Raw genomic sequence first — 16,159 nt, 5'->3', positions numbered from 1 at the left:
TTCTAGTCACTTGCATATTTTAAATCACCTAATGCTATAACAGCAATGTCATAAGATCTCTCCATCTAAAGTAAACCATTATAATGGTTTTATAGGTGAGTGGTCCTCTAACAAGATCAGCTCCCATTTCTGGCACAAGCTAAATGAAAGAGCAAATGCAGTTGTCTGAAACACGTATTTCATAGATCCCATTTCTGAGCAGTCTGTCCTCAGAAAGCTAAAGAAACTGGCTTATTCTGGAGACACAACTTCTATTCTGGAAACAGTGAACTAGATTCAGGACATACACAAAAGTTGTCTATTTTTACGTGTGCTAATGCTGCAAAATAAGACCTTAGGTGCCTAGAAAATTTCTCGAGTTTTAAAAGGGGGAACAATTTGCTGTGTTTTATAAAGCAACTCAAGCTTGGATAGACTAAAAAACACTGTATTCTTTTCCTACCTTCAACGTAAGATTATTTCACACAGTAAGGCTGGTCTAGTAGTCACCTAAACAAAGAAGGGGTTTTGTTTTTTATAATTTTTGCACTCCTAGTCCCTAGGTGATTGTTACCTTGCTGCTTCAAAGAGTATATTATTCCTCAGAATACGAAATGTTATCACTCAAAAGATTTCATGAAAACACTGTATATTGTATAAACATTACAAACATTACCAATCATATTATGCCGTTAAGTAAAAATTTAATTTTATTTGCACCCAGAGTTCTGATGAGAGGTTGAAGAATATTATTGCCTGGCATCATGATTATAGAAATGCCATTTTTTATTAAAAAGACTGCAGGATTTTGAAGTTAGCCAATTCCCCCAAAACACTATAGCACAAATTCTCAAATTATGATGCATATTCTCATTCACACCTGTGGGAAAACAGCAGGAGAATAAATGAATCTGCTTATAGAAGTCCACTGTTCCCACAACAGACAAGTCAAAAGATGCAGATACCAACGAGCAAAAAGGAATCTTTTTCTCTATTCTGTATTATTCTTTGATTCACTGAACACTCAGTGATTTATACTTCCTACTGGGTCATAATTAAGGACCCATTTGACTCTACTTTCATAAGAAAGGCAAATCATTTGCACGAAAGCAAGTTCCAGAGTTACTTGCCATTGTCAGTTATAATTCTATTCCATAGAGCACTGACTATGCCGATTTCTCCGTAGCATATCACAACTGATGACCACATAATGATTTTCAATCATCAATGAAAGCTCAAATTATATTTATCATATAATTTTAAAGCACAGCAGTACATTATAAAAAAGGATTTCACCAAAAGGTGGCTAAAATAGACCTACAGGGAAGCAGCAAATCCGGTATAATAAAACTAATAGACTCTGGAGCCAGTCTGACTTAGAAATTTTGGGACCTCCATTTTGGCCTATCATCTTGATATCTTCTTTGGGTATTACTGTATTTTGCTGTGTATAATGCGCACTTTTTAGCCCAAATTTGTGAGGGGGAAAAAAGGATGTGCATTATACATGGGTAATACTAATTCCGTATCTATATAAATGTTTTTAATTCTTTTATTTATGCTTTATGAGTTAAAAGTGTGACTCCAGAAATCAATAACGTTATCTGTATACAAAATAACACCCTGGAATACGATAATAGGTTTTGTTGAACTTGAAATGAACTTGCAACAACGAAGAGTTCTTGGCCTTCAATGATGCATAAATATCGTAAATTTGTTATGGATACATAAAATTTCTTGTACCTTGTATCTGTTCTTGTGTTTTGTAATTATTTGGTACATAAAATTTCTTGTACCATAACATGTTAAAAACTAAATGCTAAAATACCTTTATAAGACAAAAAACAAGTACCTAAATGTAAACAAATAAAACTTTGAATTAAAAAATTAAATTAAAATGAAAGATATTTTTCTCTGAAAGTTTGGGCCAAAAATGTGGGTGCGCATTTTACATGGGAGTGCATCACACATGGCAAAATACAGCAGTTTGCTTACCTGTAAAATGGGGGAAGTATCACCTACATTTCAGGGATACTATGAGAATAAAACACCACAGCATATGCTGTAAATGTTCAACAAATGGGAGCTTTTACAGTTCATACACTTAAAACACAGTCCACTTTCTGGAAATTTCTACTTTGAAATTACTCACTTCCATATTTCTGGGTTTCTTTTTAGTTTTGGGTTGTTTTTTTGGTTTTTGGGGGGGTTTTTTTTGGTAACTTAGGATCTTATGATAAGGAGCAGAGCTGTGAGATCATTAGAATTCTTACTACTCTTGTCAATTATTCTATCTGATTGGCTAATTTCATTTAAAGAAGTAATATATTAAAAAGCCAAACCAAAAATTCATAGTGTTAAAGAAAAAAAAAAAAAAAAAAAAAAAAAAACCCTGGTCATGGGTGACATTTTTTCCTAAAATTTAGACTTTCAAGTTTATAACAGTACTCACATTTAATTGTACATATCAATATCACAATGTTACATAATACAAATTTAAGAAATCAATGTGTAAAATTTCTACAAAAGCCCAGGTCAAATTTATTTCTGTCAACTTTTTATTTTCATGTAGACTAAAGAAAGTCTTCTAAAATTTATATTATTTGCAACAGTCCTATGTAGATTTATACACTAACCTGGTGGAAATGCGACTAAAGACCGCATTGAAGTTGTTGCAGCTGAGAGAAAACAAAACCCCAGAGGCAGAATTCCGAAGTTCAGCTGCATGTTGGTTTCCTTCACGACAGGTGTGAAGAAAATGGCAGATTTCTGGAAGCAACTGTTTGACCAGCATTGTTTCATCTAATCTCATTGTGTCCTTTGGTTGCTGAAATAGAAATAATCACATAATTCTAAAACTTTCTTCAATTTACATGTAAATATTTTCTAGTATGAAAATTTTCAAATATACAGAGTTGAAATAGAATAATGAACACCCATATTTATACTCATCACCTAGATTCAATAATTGTTAATACTTCATCATGTTTACTATATCTATCTGTAGCTAGTCTAGTAAAGATTGTTCCATCTTTCACGTCTTAATCACACTAAAAGTCCAGTCCCCCATCCATCTTCTTTAGCCTCCCACACCCACTCCTGCCTGTTCCCTGTTCATCAAATCCCCACATAAGCCCTTCCCCTCCTGGGAATCCCCAGTTTGTTGTGAGCTCTAAATAAACATTACTCATATTAATTAGTGAGTGTATTGTGTCATTTGTCTCAATAGCCAAATAAATTCCCGGATGGGCAATCACACCCACCTTTCTTGAAGAGATTGACCAAAACAGATAGATGTTACTTATTACAAATAATTTTGTTTTGGTTGAACCATTTCAAAGTAAGTTAGAAACACCATACCGTGTTTCCCTGAAAATAAGACCTAGCCGGACCATCAGCTCTAATGCGTCTTTTGGAGCAAAAATTAATGTAAGACCTGGTCTTATTTTACGATAATATAAGACTGGTCTTACATTAATTTTTGCTCCAAAAGACGCATTAGAGCTGATGGTCCGGCTAGGTCTTATTTTCAGGAAACACGGTAATACTTTACCCCTACATACTCCAACATCTCTTAAAAATAAGGCCATTCTCCAGTACAACTTCAACTGATCATCACGCCAAGGAACAATAATCAATTCCCTTTTATCAGCTAATACCCAATCTGCATTCAAATTTTTCCAACTGCTCCCAAAACGTCTTTCATAGCTTCAAAAAGTGTCATAGATTACAGCATGATTGTTATGTTCCTTTAGTCTCTTTATTCTAATCCTTTAGTCTCCTTATTCTAAAACTATCCCCCACCACTCTATAGGACACCAGTTTTACTTTCTGTAACATTGGTATTTTAAAGAAAATGGGCCAGTTGTCTTATAAAAGTTCCATATTGTTGATTTGATTATTCCTTAGTGGTGTAACTTAACTTGTTCTTCTAGTTACTGTATTTTCTGTAAGGTAGAACCTAAACCTACGTCTGATTACATTGAAGTCAAACACTTTAGGTAACTCAGTACAGTTCATATTACATCACATCAGAAGTACATAATGCCACGTGGTCTCACTGTGAATGACACAAAGTTTAATAAGCTTAATGTCAATAAAGCTCTACAATTAACAAAACAAGCAATGGATAAGCTATTCTGCAGATATACTGTTCCACATCAATATTTCATCTAAAGGCTTTAGTATCTATATATAAAGGACAATTTTGGTAATACCAAGCATCATGTCAAAGAACAACATTCTGTATAATTGTGCACTACGCCTGATTCTGTAATTGCAAGTCCAAGTGCTTTCAGATTCAAATACACTGAAATATATGGACTGTAAATAAACAGATATCACAAAAAACTACAAAATTTGAGTGACAATGCCTATTTCTCATTTACAGGCTAACCAAACAATACACATGTTTAAACTAACTCCAATTATAAATAAAAAATTGTAGAAGTATTCAATCTTATGAATAATGGTAATATATACAGAAATAAAAGTATTTAAGATTCCTTAAATTCCACAAAATTTTAATCATAATGTGATATTGGTAAGTACTTGTTCACTTTCATTTAGCTATTTCAACTACTTGATATGATAAACACGTACTTCCGTTCATCTTAAACTACTTCAACTTACTTTGATGTAAAAATGAAAATCAAGAGACAACCATAAAATCATTGATGGCAATCCAAGAAAACACAATTGTTCATTCATGTGAATAGTATTATTTTTTAATTATAAATTTAATGAAAAAAACTTATACATTGTCAATGATAGAGAAGAGAAAAATAATATATTTTATGCATTATATGTTATACCACACCCACTTTTTAGAGTTTCAATTAAGCTATCTGCAAAGAGTATCAAATTAAACAAGGGCCAATAATATCAGTGATCATTTTCCAAAATACATCTACCATTACCTCTCAATTACAAATGTTAATAGAGAAAAGCTGTAGAACTAAGAGGCAATAAACCACCCTACTCCCATTCAAACATGGTAGGAGCTGACATACTGGTATTTGCCTTCAAAGCAATAAGACAACTACAAAGAACTGATTCAGGAGAAGTTTAAAAACTGTCCACTTTCACAATTCCACCATCCTATTTAACAGCCCTTCTGCTCTTTTATTCCATTTTACAAATGAACAATAGCATTTAACAAATAATAGAAAGCACCAAGCTAAAACAAAACTCGCTCACCCTCAATTTAAGTAGAAAACTTTAAAACTCTGTCTCACAATTTTGGAATATGACCAAGGGTTATTAAAAGAGTTTAAAACACGCTTAGGCTTTGTGGCCTATAGTCTTAAACACTTCTCTTCCCTAAGAGATACACAGTTGTGTGAATGTAATTATTTTTCCAACTCCCTACTCTATCACTCCCCCCAAACACTTCTGACCTTCCCTCTCTTCTCAACCACACAATCAGTCCACATATTTCAAGGTCCCTTCCATCTAGGTTTACTATAGAGAACAATTGTAACATATGTAGAAAAGAGAAGCAATTCTGAATAAAGACAAATGATGTGCCAAAGGAAGAGAGAATATAAGAATTAAGTTAACTCCAATACATACTGAATAGACAGATTTTTAAAACGGAGGTACTAAATTTATATATTTACGTAAACCCCTACCATGTTCCCGGAAGAATTAAGGCTGTTGAAGTATAGAAACACTTTGCTTTAAACAAAAGAAATAGTTTTGAAAAAATTCTAATTAAGTCATGGTTGAAATACACTGAGATAACTATTTAGAGGAAACAACTGTTTTGTACTCAACTGAGCCTCCACATATCTATTTTGTATGTTCGTATTTACAAATAACAAGTGTTCATAAGATAGCAGCCATCAGTCATGGTTTTAATATTTTTTAACTTTTATTTATTTTAAGGGTGTTTTTCCAGGACCCATCAGCTCCAAATCAAGTAGGTGTTTCAATCTGGTTGTGGAGGGCGCAGCTCACAGTGGCCCATGTGGGAATCAAACCAGCAACCCTGGTGTTATGAGCTTTGTGTTCTAACCAATTGAGCTAACTGGCCATCCCCGGTTTTAATTTTTTTAAGCTTTCTTTTATGTAGATATGAAAAGTAAAATACTAAAGTCAGATTCATATGGGTGAAACAAGATGACTGGTGGTCTTTCGCATCACGTTCTTTCAAAGCTAAGCAATGCCACAGGCCTAACAATATATGAAGAAATTCATTAAACCTTTTTTCATAAAATCTTATTTCATGAAATCTTTTCTAAAAAACCTGAGATATATGTGGCTCAAGCTTAACACTTTATAAGTAAATTTAAATCTATTTAATTTACAAAAAAGAAAATAATTTTCTCTTGAAAACTTATTTACGCCACTCCATCCGCTCTGTTTAAAAAAGTCATAGGGGGGCCGGCCCAGTGGCTCAGGTGGTTGGAGCTCCATGCTCCTAATTCTGAAGGCTGCCAGTTCGATTCCCACATGGGTCAGTGGGCTCTCAACCACAAGGTTGCTGGCTCAACTCCTCGAGTCCCGCAAGGGATGGTGGGCTCCGCCCCCTGCAACTAAGATTGAACACAGCACATTGAGCTAAGCTGCCTCCCAGATGGCTCAGTTGGTTGGAGCACAGGCTCTCAACCACAAGGTTGCCAGTTCGATTCCTCAAGTCCCGCAAAGGATGGTGGGCAGTGCCCCCTGCAACTAAGATTGAACATGGCACCTTGAGCTGAGCTGCCACTGAGCTCCCAGATGGCTCAGTTGGTTGGAGCGCGTCCTCTCAACCACAAGGTTGCCGGTTTGACTCCCGCAAGGGATGGTGGGCTGAGCCCCCTGCAACTAGCAACGGCAACTGGACTTGGAGCTGAGCTGCGCCCTCCACAACTAAGACTGAAAGGACAATAACTTGAAGCTGAACGGCACCCTCTACAACTAAGATTGAAAGGACAACAACTTGACTTGGAAAAAGAAAAGTCCTGGAAGTACACACTGTTTCCCAATAAAGTCCTGTTCCCCTTCCCCAATAAAATCTTTTTTTAAAAAAAGTCATATGCATGTCTTAGACAAAAAAAAAAAAAAAAAAAATCCATATGACTGTTCTTGTCCACACCTATACTTTGGTACATCAGATCAACTCAAAATTAAACTCACGAAACCTGCTTATTGAAGAACAGATTTACTTACCCCAGCAAGACATTTTTCCAGTGTATCCAATATAATCAACTGAGAGAGATATAAATTTTTTTCAGCAGCTTCTCCAAATATCCTCTACAAGAAAAAGATATTCAGAACACTAAAAGTTGGTTATTACTCTCCACAATCAGCACACATCTGAAAAGTGAGGGTCTAAGGATCAAGAAAATCAATAGTCTTCCATTTTATCTTCCAGATTATAATGTATTTAACTCTATTATTTCTGATTTTATCCTAATGCTCACACAAAATAAATATCAAGCAAACAAAAATGCTGGCATTTATTACAGTCTGCCATTATCAGCCTTGTAACAGTAAAAGTAGTGACTTTGGTTTATACTTTAAAAATATGTAAGATTTACATACACGTACAGATCTTTACCAGAATCTTGAATGGAGCACTTAACCACACTGAAGCCACAAAATAATCAGTTTAAATTCTTATAGCAAAAAACACTGTATACCACTTACGGTGACATTTAAGCATTCACTATCCTTAAATTGAATACTGTACTATTTACCAACAAGAGACTATGGTTTCCACAATTCAATTTACTCAGTAAGTACTAAATAAATGCCAATATCATAATACTGTTTTTGTTTTGAAAGAAGGTTCCAAATATTAAAATATTTTCAATCTAACTGGGAACATGGCCACTTATTATATAAGTAAAATCCTATCACTCTGCCCCACGCACTGGGCGACAGAAGAGTTCCACTAAACCTTAAATGTATTCTGTAAATCACTTTATATATTTATTAAAAGTCCTGCTTTTTTCAGAAAATTTTGATTTCTTTTCCATAAAGAGAAAATTTCTTTGTAACACAAATGATTGCTCACACCTCCAATTTATCAGTTTCGTATAAGTCTGGGTACTATCTAATCAGTTTTTCAAAAAGAAAACACCCCAAAGATGATGTGACTACAAAAATGGAACAGATTTCCACAATCTACAATCAGAAGTCAGTTTCATAGCTCAACACAAACAACACAAGTTGTGGTTATAAGTGCTAAAGACAATAAGAGCAGTTTGGATTTAGTCAGGAAATATCCAGATCAGCTGATCTGAAACTGAGTATAAAGGAGATTTTAGATAGGACTTGAGAGGGAGGAAGGAATCACCTGAAAGAGACAGGAGAAATGTGTTCAAAGGTACAGAGAGAGAACAGTTGGAGTACTCTGAAGTCTAAGAATGCAAACAGATTTTATAAAATGGGGAAAAAAGAAGCAATTATACGCTCTGACAGTGGACTAACTTGAGGAAACTGGTATTGGAGGAAAACTGTTTCAACAAGGGGTGGTCTAACTATTATAGAATGTGTCACAGGCCACAGGAGGCAGGAAATAGAACACTCTTTTCATAAAAGGAATCTCACATTTTAGAACTACAAGGCCCTATTTTATTTACCCTCTGCTTAGGACTGGGACAATCTAATATGTAAATATTCACATAAGAAGCTAAGGAAAATATTTTAATAGATTACTACGATCAATTCCTACAGGACACAAAATTTGTATGAAATCCTAATTCCAGAAAAATAATGGGAAGGAGACAGGGTCACAAATCTGAGAAGTATCTAAGGGAAAGAAGCGAAGCTTACATGAAAGTTAAAAGGTTGCCCGTGTTTATCCACAAAACAAGGTGAATGTTTATACCCAGAGTTTACAGAAAATGACTTTCTATATTGCAAAATACACTGCTCCAAATATTTAAATAAAAAACAAGCCAAAATAAATTTCCCCACAGAACAGTGACCCAAAACTTACCATATTGTTAACATTCTTTAAGATAGTCGTGAGGCCGCTAATAACCAAAGAAAACTTGTATTTGGAAATATTGATAAGACATTCCTTATTGTGTTCAGTGCTGACTTTGGTATGTGTGTTCTGCTGTCCTGTTTTTATTGGAAGCTGAAAAAAAAACAAAATTGTTAGCTCACACTTGAAAATGACTAAAAAGAACTCTATTTCTCATTGAAAAATCACGAGATTTGGGGGGAAAATTTATCAACCTGTTACCTATATTTGTATTTCAAGCTCCAATTTTCTATATCTAATAGCATTTAGAGCAAATCTAATATTCTTTGGAAATTTCAAATTTTGCAGCTTTCTTTCTGGAAGTCATAAATCTCTATGTACCAAATTAAATCCTTACCCAGCACGATAGAAGACAGAATAATGAGTCACAGAAATAGAGCTTTTTCTTTATAGCTAAACATTATTTCAGAGAACGTCTGCAATAAAACACACAAGATCCTTTCCCTTAGACCTTGAACTCAAGCATTAAGAGAACAGCAGACCAAGAAAATCTATGCCCCAGACCTCTAGTCAATAATGGCAAATAGCAGCAGCTTGTTCAAAAATGAGAAAAAAGCTGCATAACCTGGAATAAACAGAGTAAGACGGACTCAGGTAAGATAACCACCCTCAACTACAGTTGAGGGAGTAACAAACAGCACAACAAATAGCTAAATCTCATAGAAGAAAGTATCCTTTAAGGGGACCATGTTTATTTACGTTTATCTGAGAATGAGTTAGGTTGTAAAACCAAGGAGTTCATGTCTACTCTGCTCAACAGTAGCATCTTGTATTGAAAGCATCATGCACATGTTTACTGAGTATTGGATCCTACTAATTGAATGGAGAGCGCTGGTGAGGTTCCTCTGTGAATAAACAAGCCAAGCCCAGCTTTCTCCTTTTTAAAATGGTTCAACTAAAAGTAGAATGACCACGTGGCATGCCCAAGTTTGTTTAGTCAGTTAGTAACAGATGACAAATTTGATAGTAAAGAAATACTAAATAAAAAAGGGAAAGCATTTTTTGGTGTTTACAGGAGGGGCAGAACAGAAGCTACAGAATTACATAATGTTATCTACAAAGATTATGGAGGAAAAAAACCTGAAAGACCAGACAAAGCGGATTTTAGAAGATGGTAGTGGCTGCAATGTAGTTCATGAATGTCCCCAAATCCCTCTGTGATGGTTAATTTTGTGTCTACCTGATTGAATCACAAGGTACACAGACATTGGGCTAAACATTTCCGGGTGTGTCTCTGAGAGTGTTTCCTGATTAAATTAGCATTTGAGTAGCTGCACTCAGTAAGGCAGTTTGCTCCTCTCCCTGACCCCAGTGTTAGTGGGCATCATCCATTGAGGGCCTGAATAGAACAAAAAGGCAGAGAAAGGAAGAATCAGTCCCTTCCACCTGACTGTTTGAGCTGGGATATTGATCTTCTCCTGCCCTCAGTACTCCTGACTCTCAGGCCCTCAAACCCAGACTGGAATCTACACTTTCAGCTCCCTTGGTGCTCAGGCCTGTGGACTCAGACTGAATTACATCACCAGCTTTCCTGAGTCTCCGACTTGCAGATGGCAGATCATGGGACCTCCCAGCCTCCAAAATCACGTGGGCCAATTCCTTATACTAAATCTCTCCACACACACCCTATTATATGGTGAAAGGGACTTTGTAGGTGCAATTAAGGTCTCTAATCAGTTGACTCTGAGTTAATCATAGAACTTATCTTGAATGAGCCTGTCCTAACCAGCTGAGCCATAAGTGATTTGAAGTAGCAAAAATGCCTTCTGTTGGTCTTGAAGAAGCAAACTACCATACTGTGGGAAAAGCCCAGCACACAGCCTCTAGGAGCTGAGGGCCTCAGTCTGACAACTGTGAGACCCTAAATTCTACCAACAACAGTGAGCTTGGGAGATGACCTCAAGCCTCAGATAAGCTCACAGCCCCCAACCAAAACCTTGATTTCAGGCTGGTGCAAGCCTGAGCAGAGAACTCAGCTACCCAGATTCCTGATCCACAAAAACTGTGAGATAATAATTTTGTGTATTTTTAAGCCACTATGTTCGTGGTAGTTTGTTGCAGGCAGTAGAAAACTAATACTATTACCAAATCTGTATCTTCAAATGTGTTATCCAAATGCTTCTTTGGTATCTCTACATGGGTATCTTTTAGACACTTCAAAGTTAGTGTTTCTAAATTTTAATTCATCATCTTCCTACCATGCGTCCTATCTCAGTGAACAGTAGCACGATTGAACCAGTTTCTCAAGTCTGAGGTCTGAGTCATCTTTGACACATCCTTTATTCCCTGCCTTTCATCCCCCCGTTAGTCAGATTGATAAAAATGAGAATAACTGGGCACGCACAACTCAGTTCTACCATTCTTTACTTGGAACCAGGCTTGCTACAAAGTGCAAGAATTTTCCTCTCTGTCAGCATGCCAAGCGTTGATCAAAGGTCTAGCAGTGCAGAGGGGAATGACCAACAAAACAGTACTTGGGATGGATGAGTAAGTCTGCCTAATTCTGACATGTAGTTAGTAGGCTCATGTGGGTCTCCAACATCATCACATTGATCAGACCTGCCTCGATGCAAGAATATGGAAAAACAGACTCCACTTCTTGATGTGAGAATGGCAACGTCTTATAGCAGGAGAGCATGTGGAATGAGATACTGTAACCATATTTGGAAAATACAATCTGCCACACCATCAAACTCAAAATAAATTCAAAGCTGCTGTTCTGACCAATATAAATATATTTCATATATGTTCAGGTCTCCATCGTTACTCTTTTATTCTTAACTTGTTCAGAAGCCAGGGAGGGAAGAAAGGTGTATTCAGGCCGCCGCAGGCTCCCATAAACAGCACAAACATCTACGTACATAAAATACAAGATTACAGGTTAGTAAGTGACCAAGACTTCGTAAGATAAGGTGGTTAGGCCAGTTCTGTGGAGATGTAACAGTTGAGCAGAGACCTAAATGAAGTAAGAGCATGGGAAGACCTACGCAGTCTGAAGAAGAGCGTTCTAGGCGGACGTGGCAGGTAAAATGGATCTGATGTTGGAATGAGTGAGGCGTATTCAGAGCCTAGCAAAGAGGCCATTGTGGCTAAACCAAAGGGAACAAAAGAAGAAAATATAGGGATGAAAATGTGGGTCAGATCACGGAAAGCCTTATGGGCCATTTTAAGAGCTTCAAAGTTATTTTGATTTTGATGATATGACAGATTATATTTTCCAAATATGGTCACCGTATCGCTCACCCCATAAGCTTTCCTGCAATAAGACCTTCAAGAAGTGGAGGCTATTTTTCCATTCCCTTGCATCTAGGCATGTCTTGTGACTGTTTTGACCAATAAAATATGGCAGAAGGGACACTGCCAATTCCAGGCAAAGCCTTTAATTGATTTGACAGTTTTTCTTTCCCTCCTCCTGGAAGCCCGCTGCCATGTAAAAAGTGTGATTACTTTGCGACCACCATGCTGTGAGAAGCCCAGGCCACATGGAGAGATTCTGAAGAATGCAATGCCACGTAGAGAGAGTGGCAAGAAGCAGTGAGGTGCCAAACATGTGACTGAAGAAGTCATATTTGAAGGGATTCCCCAGCCCCAGCCATTCTAGCCCCACCATGTGGAACAGAGGTGACTATCCAGCTGAATTTGTCATGAATTTCTGACTCGAAAAATTGTGAGCAAAACAAACAGGTTGTTTTAAGCTACAACACTTTGGAGGAGCTTGTTATGCAGCAATAGATAACGAAAAGAGGGGAAGGAAATATTAAAGGGACATAAACAAGGAAGTAACATGATCTGATTTTTGTATTTAAAAAGAGCCTTCTTGCTGCTGAGTATTAGAAGATTGTTTAGGTAAGAGACAATAGTACCTTAAATTAGGCTAACACAGTAGAGGAGAAATAGTGAGATGTTATAGATTTATTTAAAATGGCAAGCTGATTCTGAAATTCATTGGAAGAATAAATTTGTGAGAATACCCAAGAAATTTTTGAAAAACAACAAGAGAAGATTTGCATCAGGTACTGAAACAGTATTAAGCTCTTATAACAAAACCAATACATTATAAACATAAACTAATTGAAGTCATAGAGCAAATTAGTAGTATGTATATAACACAAAAATTTAATATGATAAATGTAGTATTTCAAATCGGTGATAAAAGAATGGATTTGTCAATAAAACATTGCCAGAACAACTGGCTATGCATCTAAAAAAAACTCATACCAAATTTTAAAATGTGTGTGTGTGTGTGTGCGTGTGTGTGTGTGTGAAAGAGACAGAGACAGAGAGAGACATTAAGAGCCTACTGTGAAAGTAATAAAGCCATAAAACTATTAGGAAAAATACTAAAAAATAATTTCATAACACTGAGGCAAGGCAAATTTTCCTAAGCAAGACAAATCCAGAAGCCATAAAGAAAAAAACACAGGTATATTTGCCTATATAAAAATGTTTAAATTCTGAAGAAAAAAAAAGGAAAAAAAAAAAAAAAAAGACCTTACAGCACTGACAAAAAAAAACAAGACAAGGAACAGGAAGTAAAAGAATACGCAAACATCCAGCAGCCAAAAGGTTTACATAACTAATACATAAGGTTGTATTATCTATTAATCAGACTATTCAATGTTAAAACTGTTGAAGAAATATGATGCAATTCACAGAAGATGAGTGACCAGTAAATCTATGAAAATATGCTCATTTCACTAATAATGGTAAAAGTGCAAAATAAAATTGGACAATTTTTGTGACTCTCTACATTTTTCCAAAATAAAGTACTACTAGAACACATAATAAAGAAATGACTATGCCTATAGTGGGTATTTTTAAAAATTAAGTAAAATAAAAAATAAAGCTTCAACAAAATTTTTTTAAAAAGATAAGGTAATTGTATCTACAAAAGAAGTAAGAATCAGATTTTTTTTTCTTTATTTTATGAGTTCCTCTTATTTTCAATTGGCACGTATTACTTTCCCAATTGAGAAAAAAAGTAAATTAAACTCTTTTTTAAACATTTCATGCTACCATACATAAATCTTTGGATATTATGACAGAAATATAAAAGGATTTAAACTATATGAATAAAAATAATCACCTTTTAATTATGATCTGTATTAACAACCTGTTAGCTACTTAAGATACAAGATTTCAACAAATAAGAGGATTTAGCAAGAAAGAGAAAGCATAACATTAAGCAAAGCACTGTGAACAATGGAAAATTTGTTCCTAGTTGCACTCAGAAAATTCTTCAAAAGGTCACAGGCTAAAATTTTTGCTTCTGTGTACACTTTAACCAGTTTCTAAAAGGCCCCTCAGATCATGATGGGGGTGGGGAATGACATTAAAATTCACTCAATAAAAGTTTTCATCTAAATGAGAGAAAAAAAATCATACTATAGGAATAAAGCAACTAGAAAAAAAAATCATACTAGGACCAAAAGGCACATCAGCTAACAACATAAATCAGAAAAAGGTTATCAAATATTTATACTGGATATATGAACACATTTCCCAAAGTGGACTCCACACCACTGATATGTAACATGACTTTATATGGCATCTAAGGGATTTAAAATTTTTTAAGTTTTAACATGCAATTTAAGAAATACAATTAGCACATCAAGCGTACACTATTCCTTTGACAAGGCTAAGTGAAAAAGGTAAGCCAACTTAAAGTTGTTAAAGCTAAGTAAATTATATAGGACATGGCTAAATGGATAGTGCATGAATGACTAAAGTTAGGGGAACTGATACCATTCTGAAGTTTAATACTGAGCTCATAAAACAGATATTAAATAATTAACATATATATTCAAAAGATATTTGGGGGCAAGGAGATTAGCATGGAGCTAAACCAGTTTTGCCAAGAAGTAAATTTCAACCTCATCCTTCCCTAAACAGTTCTTGCTTTAGTTTCTTCTCTGCCTATTATTCTGAACTTAAAGACTAGCCAAAATTTTCTATACATAGAAGCCCCAGACCTATTCATACCTATTCATACCAGTGGTCCCAACCACTAATGAAGCTCCAAAAGCAGATTCCCAAATGCCCTTGCCGGATTCTCCGTATATCTACTAACAAGGCAGAGGAAGATTTGTTTTTGTCAAACATAAACTTGGATTACATTGTTCCCATAAAAAATGCTGGTTCTTCCCTTTCCCCTGCTCTCCCTTCCCTTCAGTACAATAATTCAATGCAAAAGCCATTAGGAAGGGCAGAGCAAGGTAGACATGTGTGTGTTTGGGGAAGAGGAGGGATGTAGGAGTTGGAGCAGGATGAGTAAGGCATTCACGGGGAGGAAGTGGAGGATGGGGATGGTGAAGAGGGTGCCCACCTGTGGAAGGCAGCCCAGAAAAGGATGTCAGAGCATGAATTGGGTAAGGAGAGACTCCCACAGGGCGGGCGGCCAGACACAGGGTATTAGAATCCAAGCAGGGGGAGAAAGGTTACATGGGACAGTAGGCCACTTAGGGTGTCAGAGCCCAAACTGGATAGAGAGGGTGTCCGTTAGGAGGACAGCCCACAGTTAGGTGCCATGCCTGAGTGGGATGAAGAGACGAGAGAGGGGCCCAGCAAGGGGTGGTGAGCTGTGCTGGGCTTCTGCGTGGGGGGAGAGGCATCCTAGCTGGGTCTGAGCGGGACGAGGAGGATGTCCCCACAGGGTAAGGCAGGTGAGCCTGAGCAAGGGCATCCACTCGGGCTGCGGGATAACCAGGATGTTGGAGCCCACGCAGAGTGAGGAGGGCATCTGTGCTGGGGAGTAGGCGGTGATGGGGGAATGCCAGTGATGAGACTGGTTACATAAAAGGTGACTGATCAAGGAAGTAAATATATTAAGACTAACAAGATCCAGGTTTCTTACTGTCAGAGAAAGATGTTACAAATAAAGAGGAGGAGAAAATGACAAAGACCCCTCTGGTGTTGAACCAAAATTAGAGATGGTGTAAACATACGGTTTTCAACATGTAGAGATAAAAAATTAAAAATTGATGTAAATATGCACACGCACACAGATGGGTATGAATACATATATTCCCTTACTTTGTCCATTTAGAGGACTTAGAAATAATGACAACGCAGTAGTAACAAGTGCACCTAGCCCCCAGATCTTGGTTTCTAAATACTATTTTCCATAAAAAGGAACCAAGCCTCCTTAAAAAAATAGCTAATTCCAGCCCTGCCACAAGGCAAGTTTAGAGAAGCCTG

General features: G+C 36.4%; 1 protein-coding gene across 12 annotated transcripts in view; it reads right to left on the bottom strand.

Moving 5' to 3' along the window:
* Positions 1-16,159, bottom strand: part of NF1 (neurofibromin 1) — a 209,195-nt gene that overhangs the window by 158,377 nt on the left and 34,659 nt on the right. For all 12 annotated transcript variants that reach the window (XM_019750679.3, XM_019750681.3, XM_019750685.3 and 9 more), the window contains exons 2-4: positions 8,912-9,055; positions 7,135-7,218; positions 2,616-2,806 (exon numbers count right to left, since the gene is read on the bottom strand). In XM_019750679.3, the coding sequence (XP_019606238.2) occupies positions 2,616-2,806; positions 7,135-7,218; positions 8,912-9,055 (419 nt within the window). The remainder of the gene's footprint in view (positions 1-2,615; positions 2,807-7,134; positions 7,219-8,911; positions 9,056-16,159) is intronic.

The sequence above is a fragment of the Rhinolophus sinicus genome, chromosome 12 (assembly GCF_057876585.1).
Source record: "Rhinolophus sinicus isolate RSI-liver-muscle chromosome 12, RSI-T2T, whole genome shotgun sequence".
NCBI lineage: Eukaryota > Metazoa > Chordata > Mammalia > Chiroptera > Rhinolophidae > Rhinolophus > Rhinolophus sinicus.
Note: the sequence above shows the minus strand (reverse complement) of the source record. Positions and strands in the feature narration are given on the sequence as shown.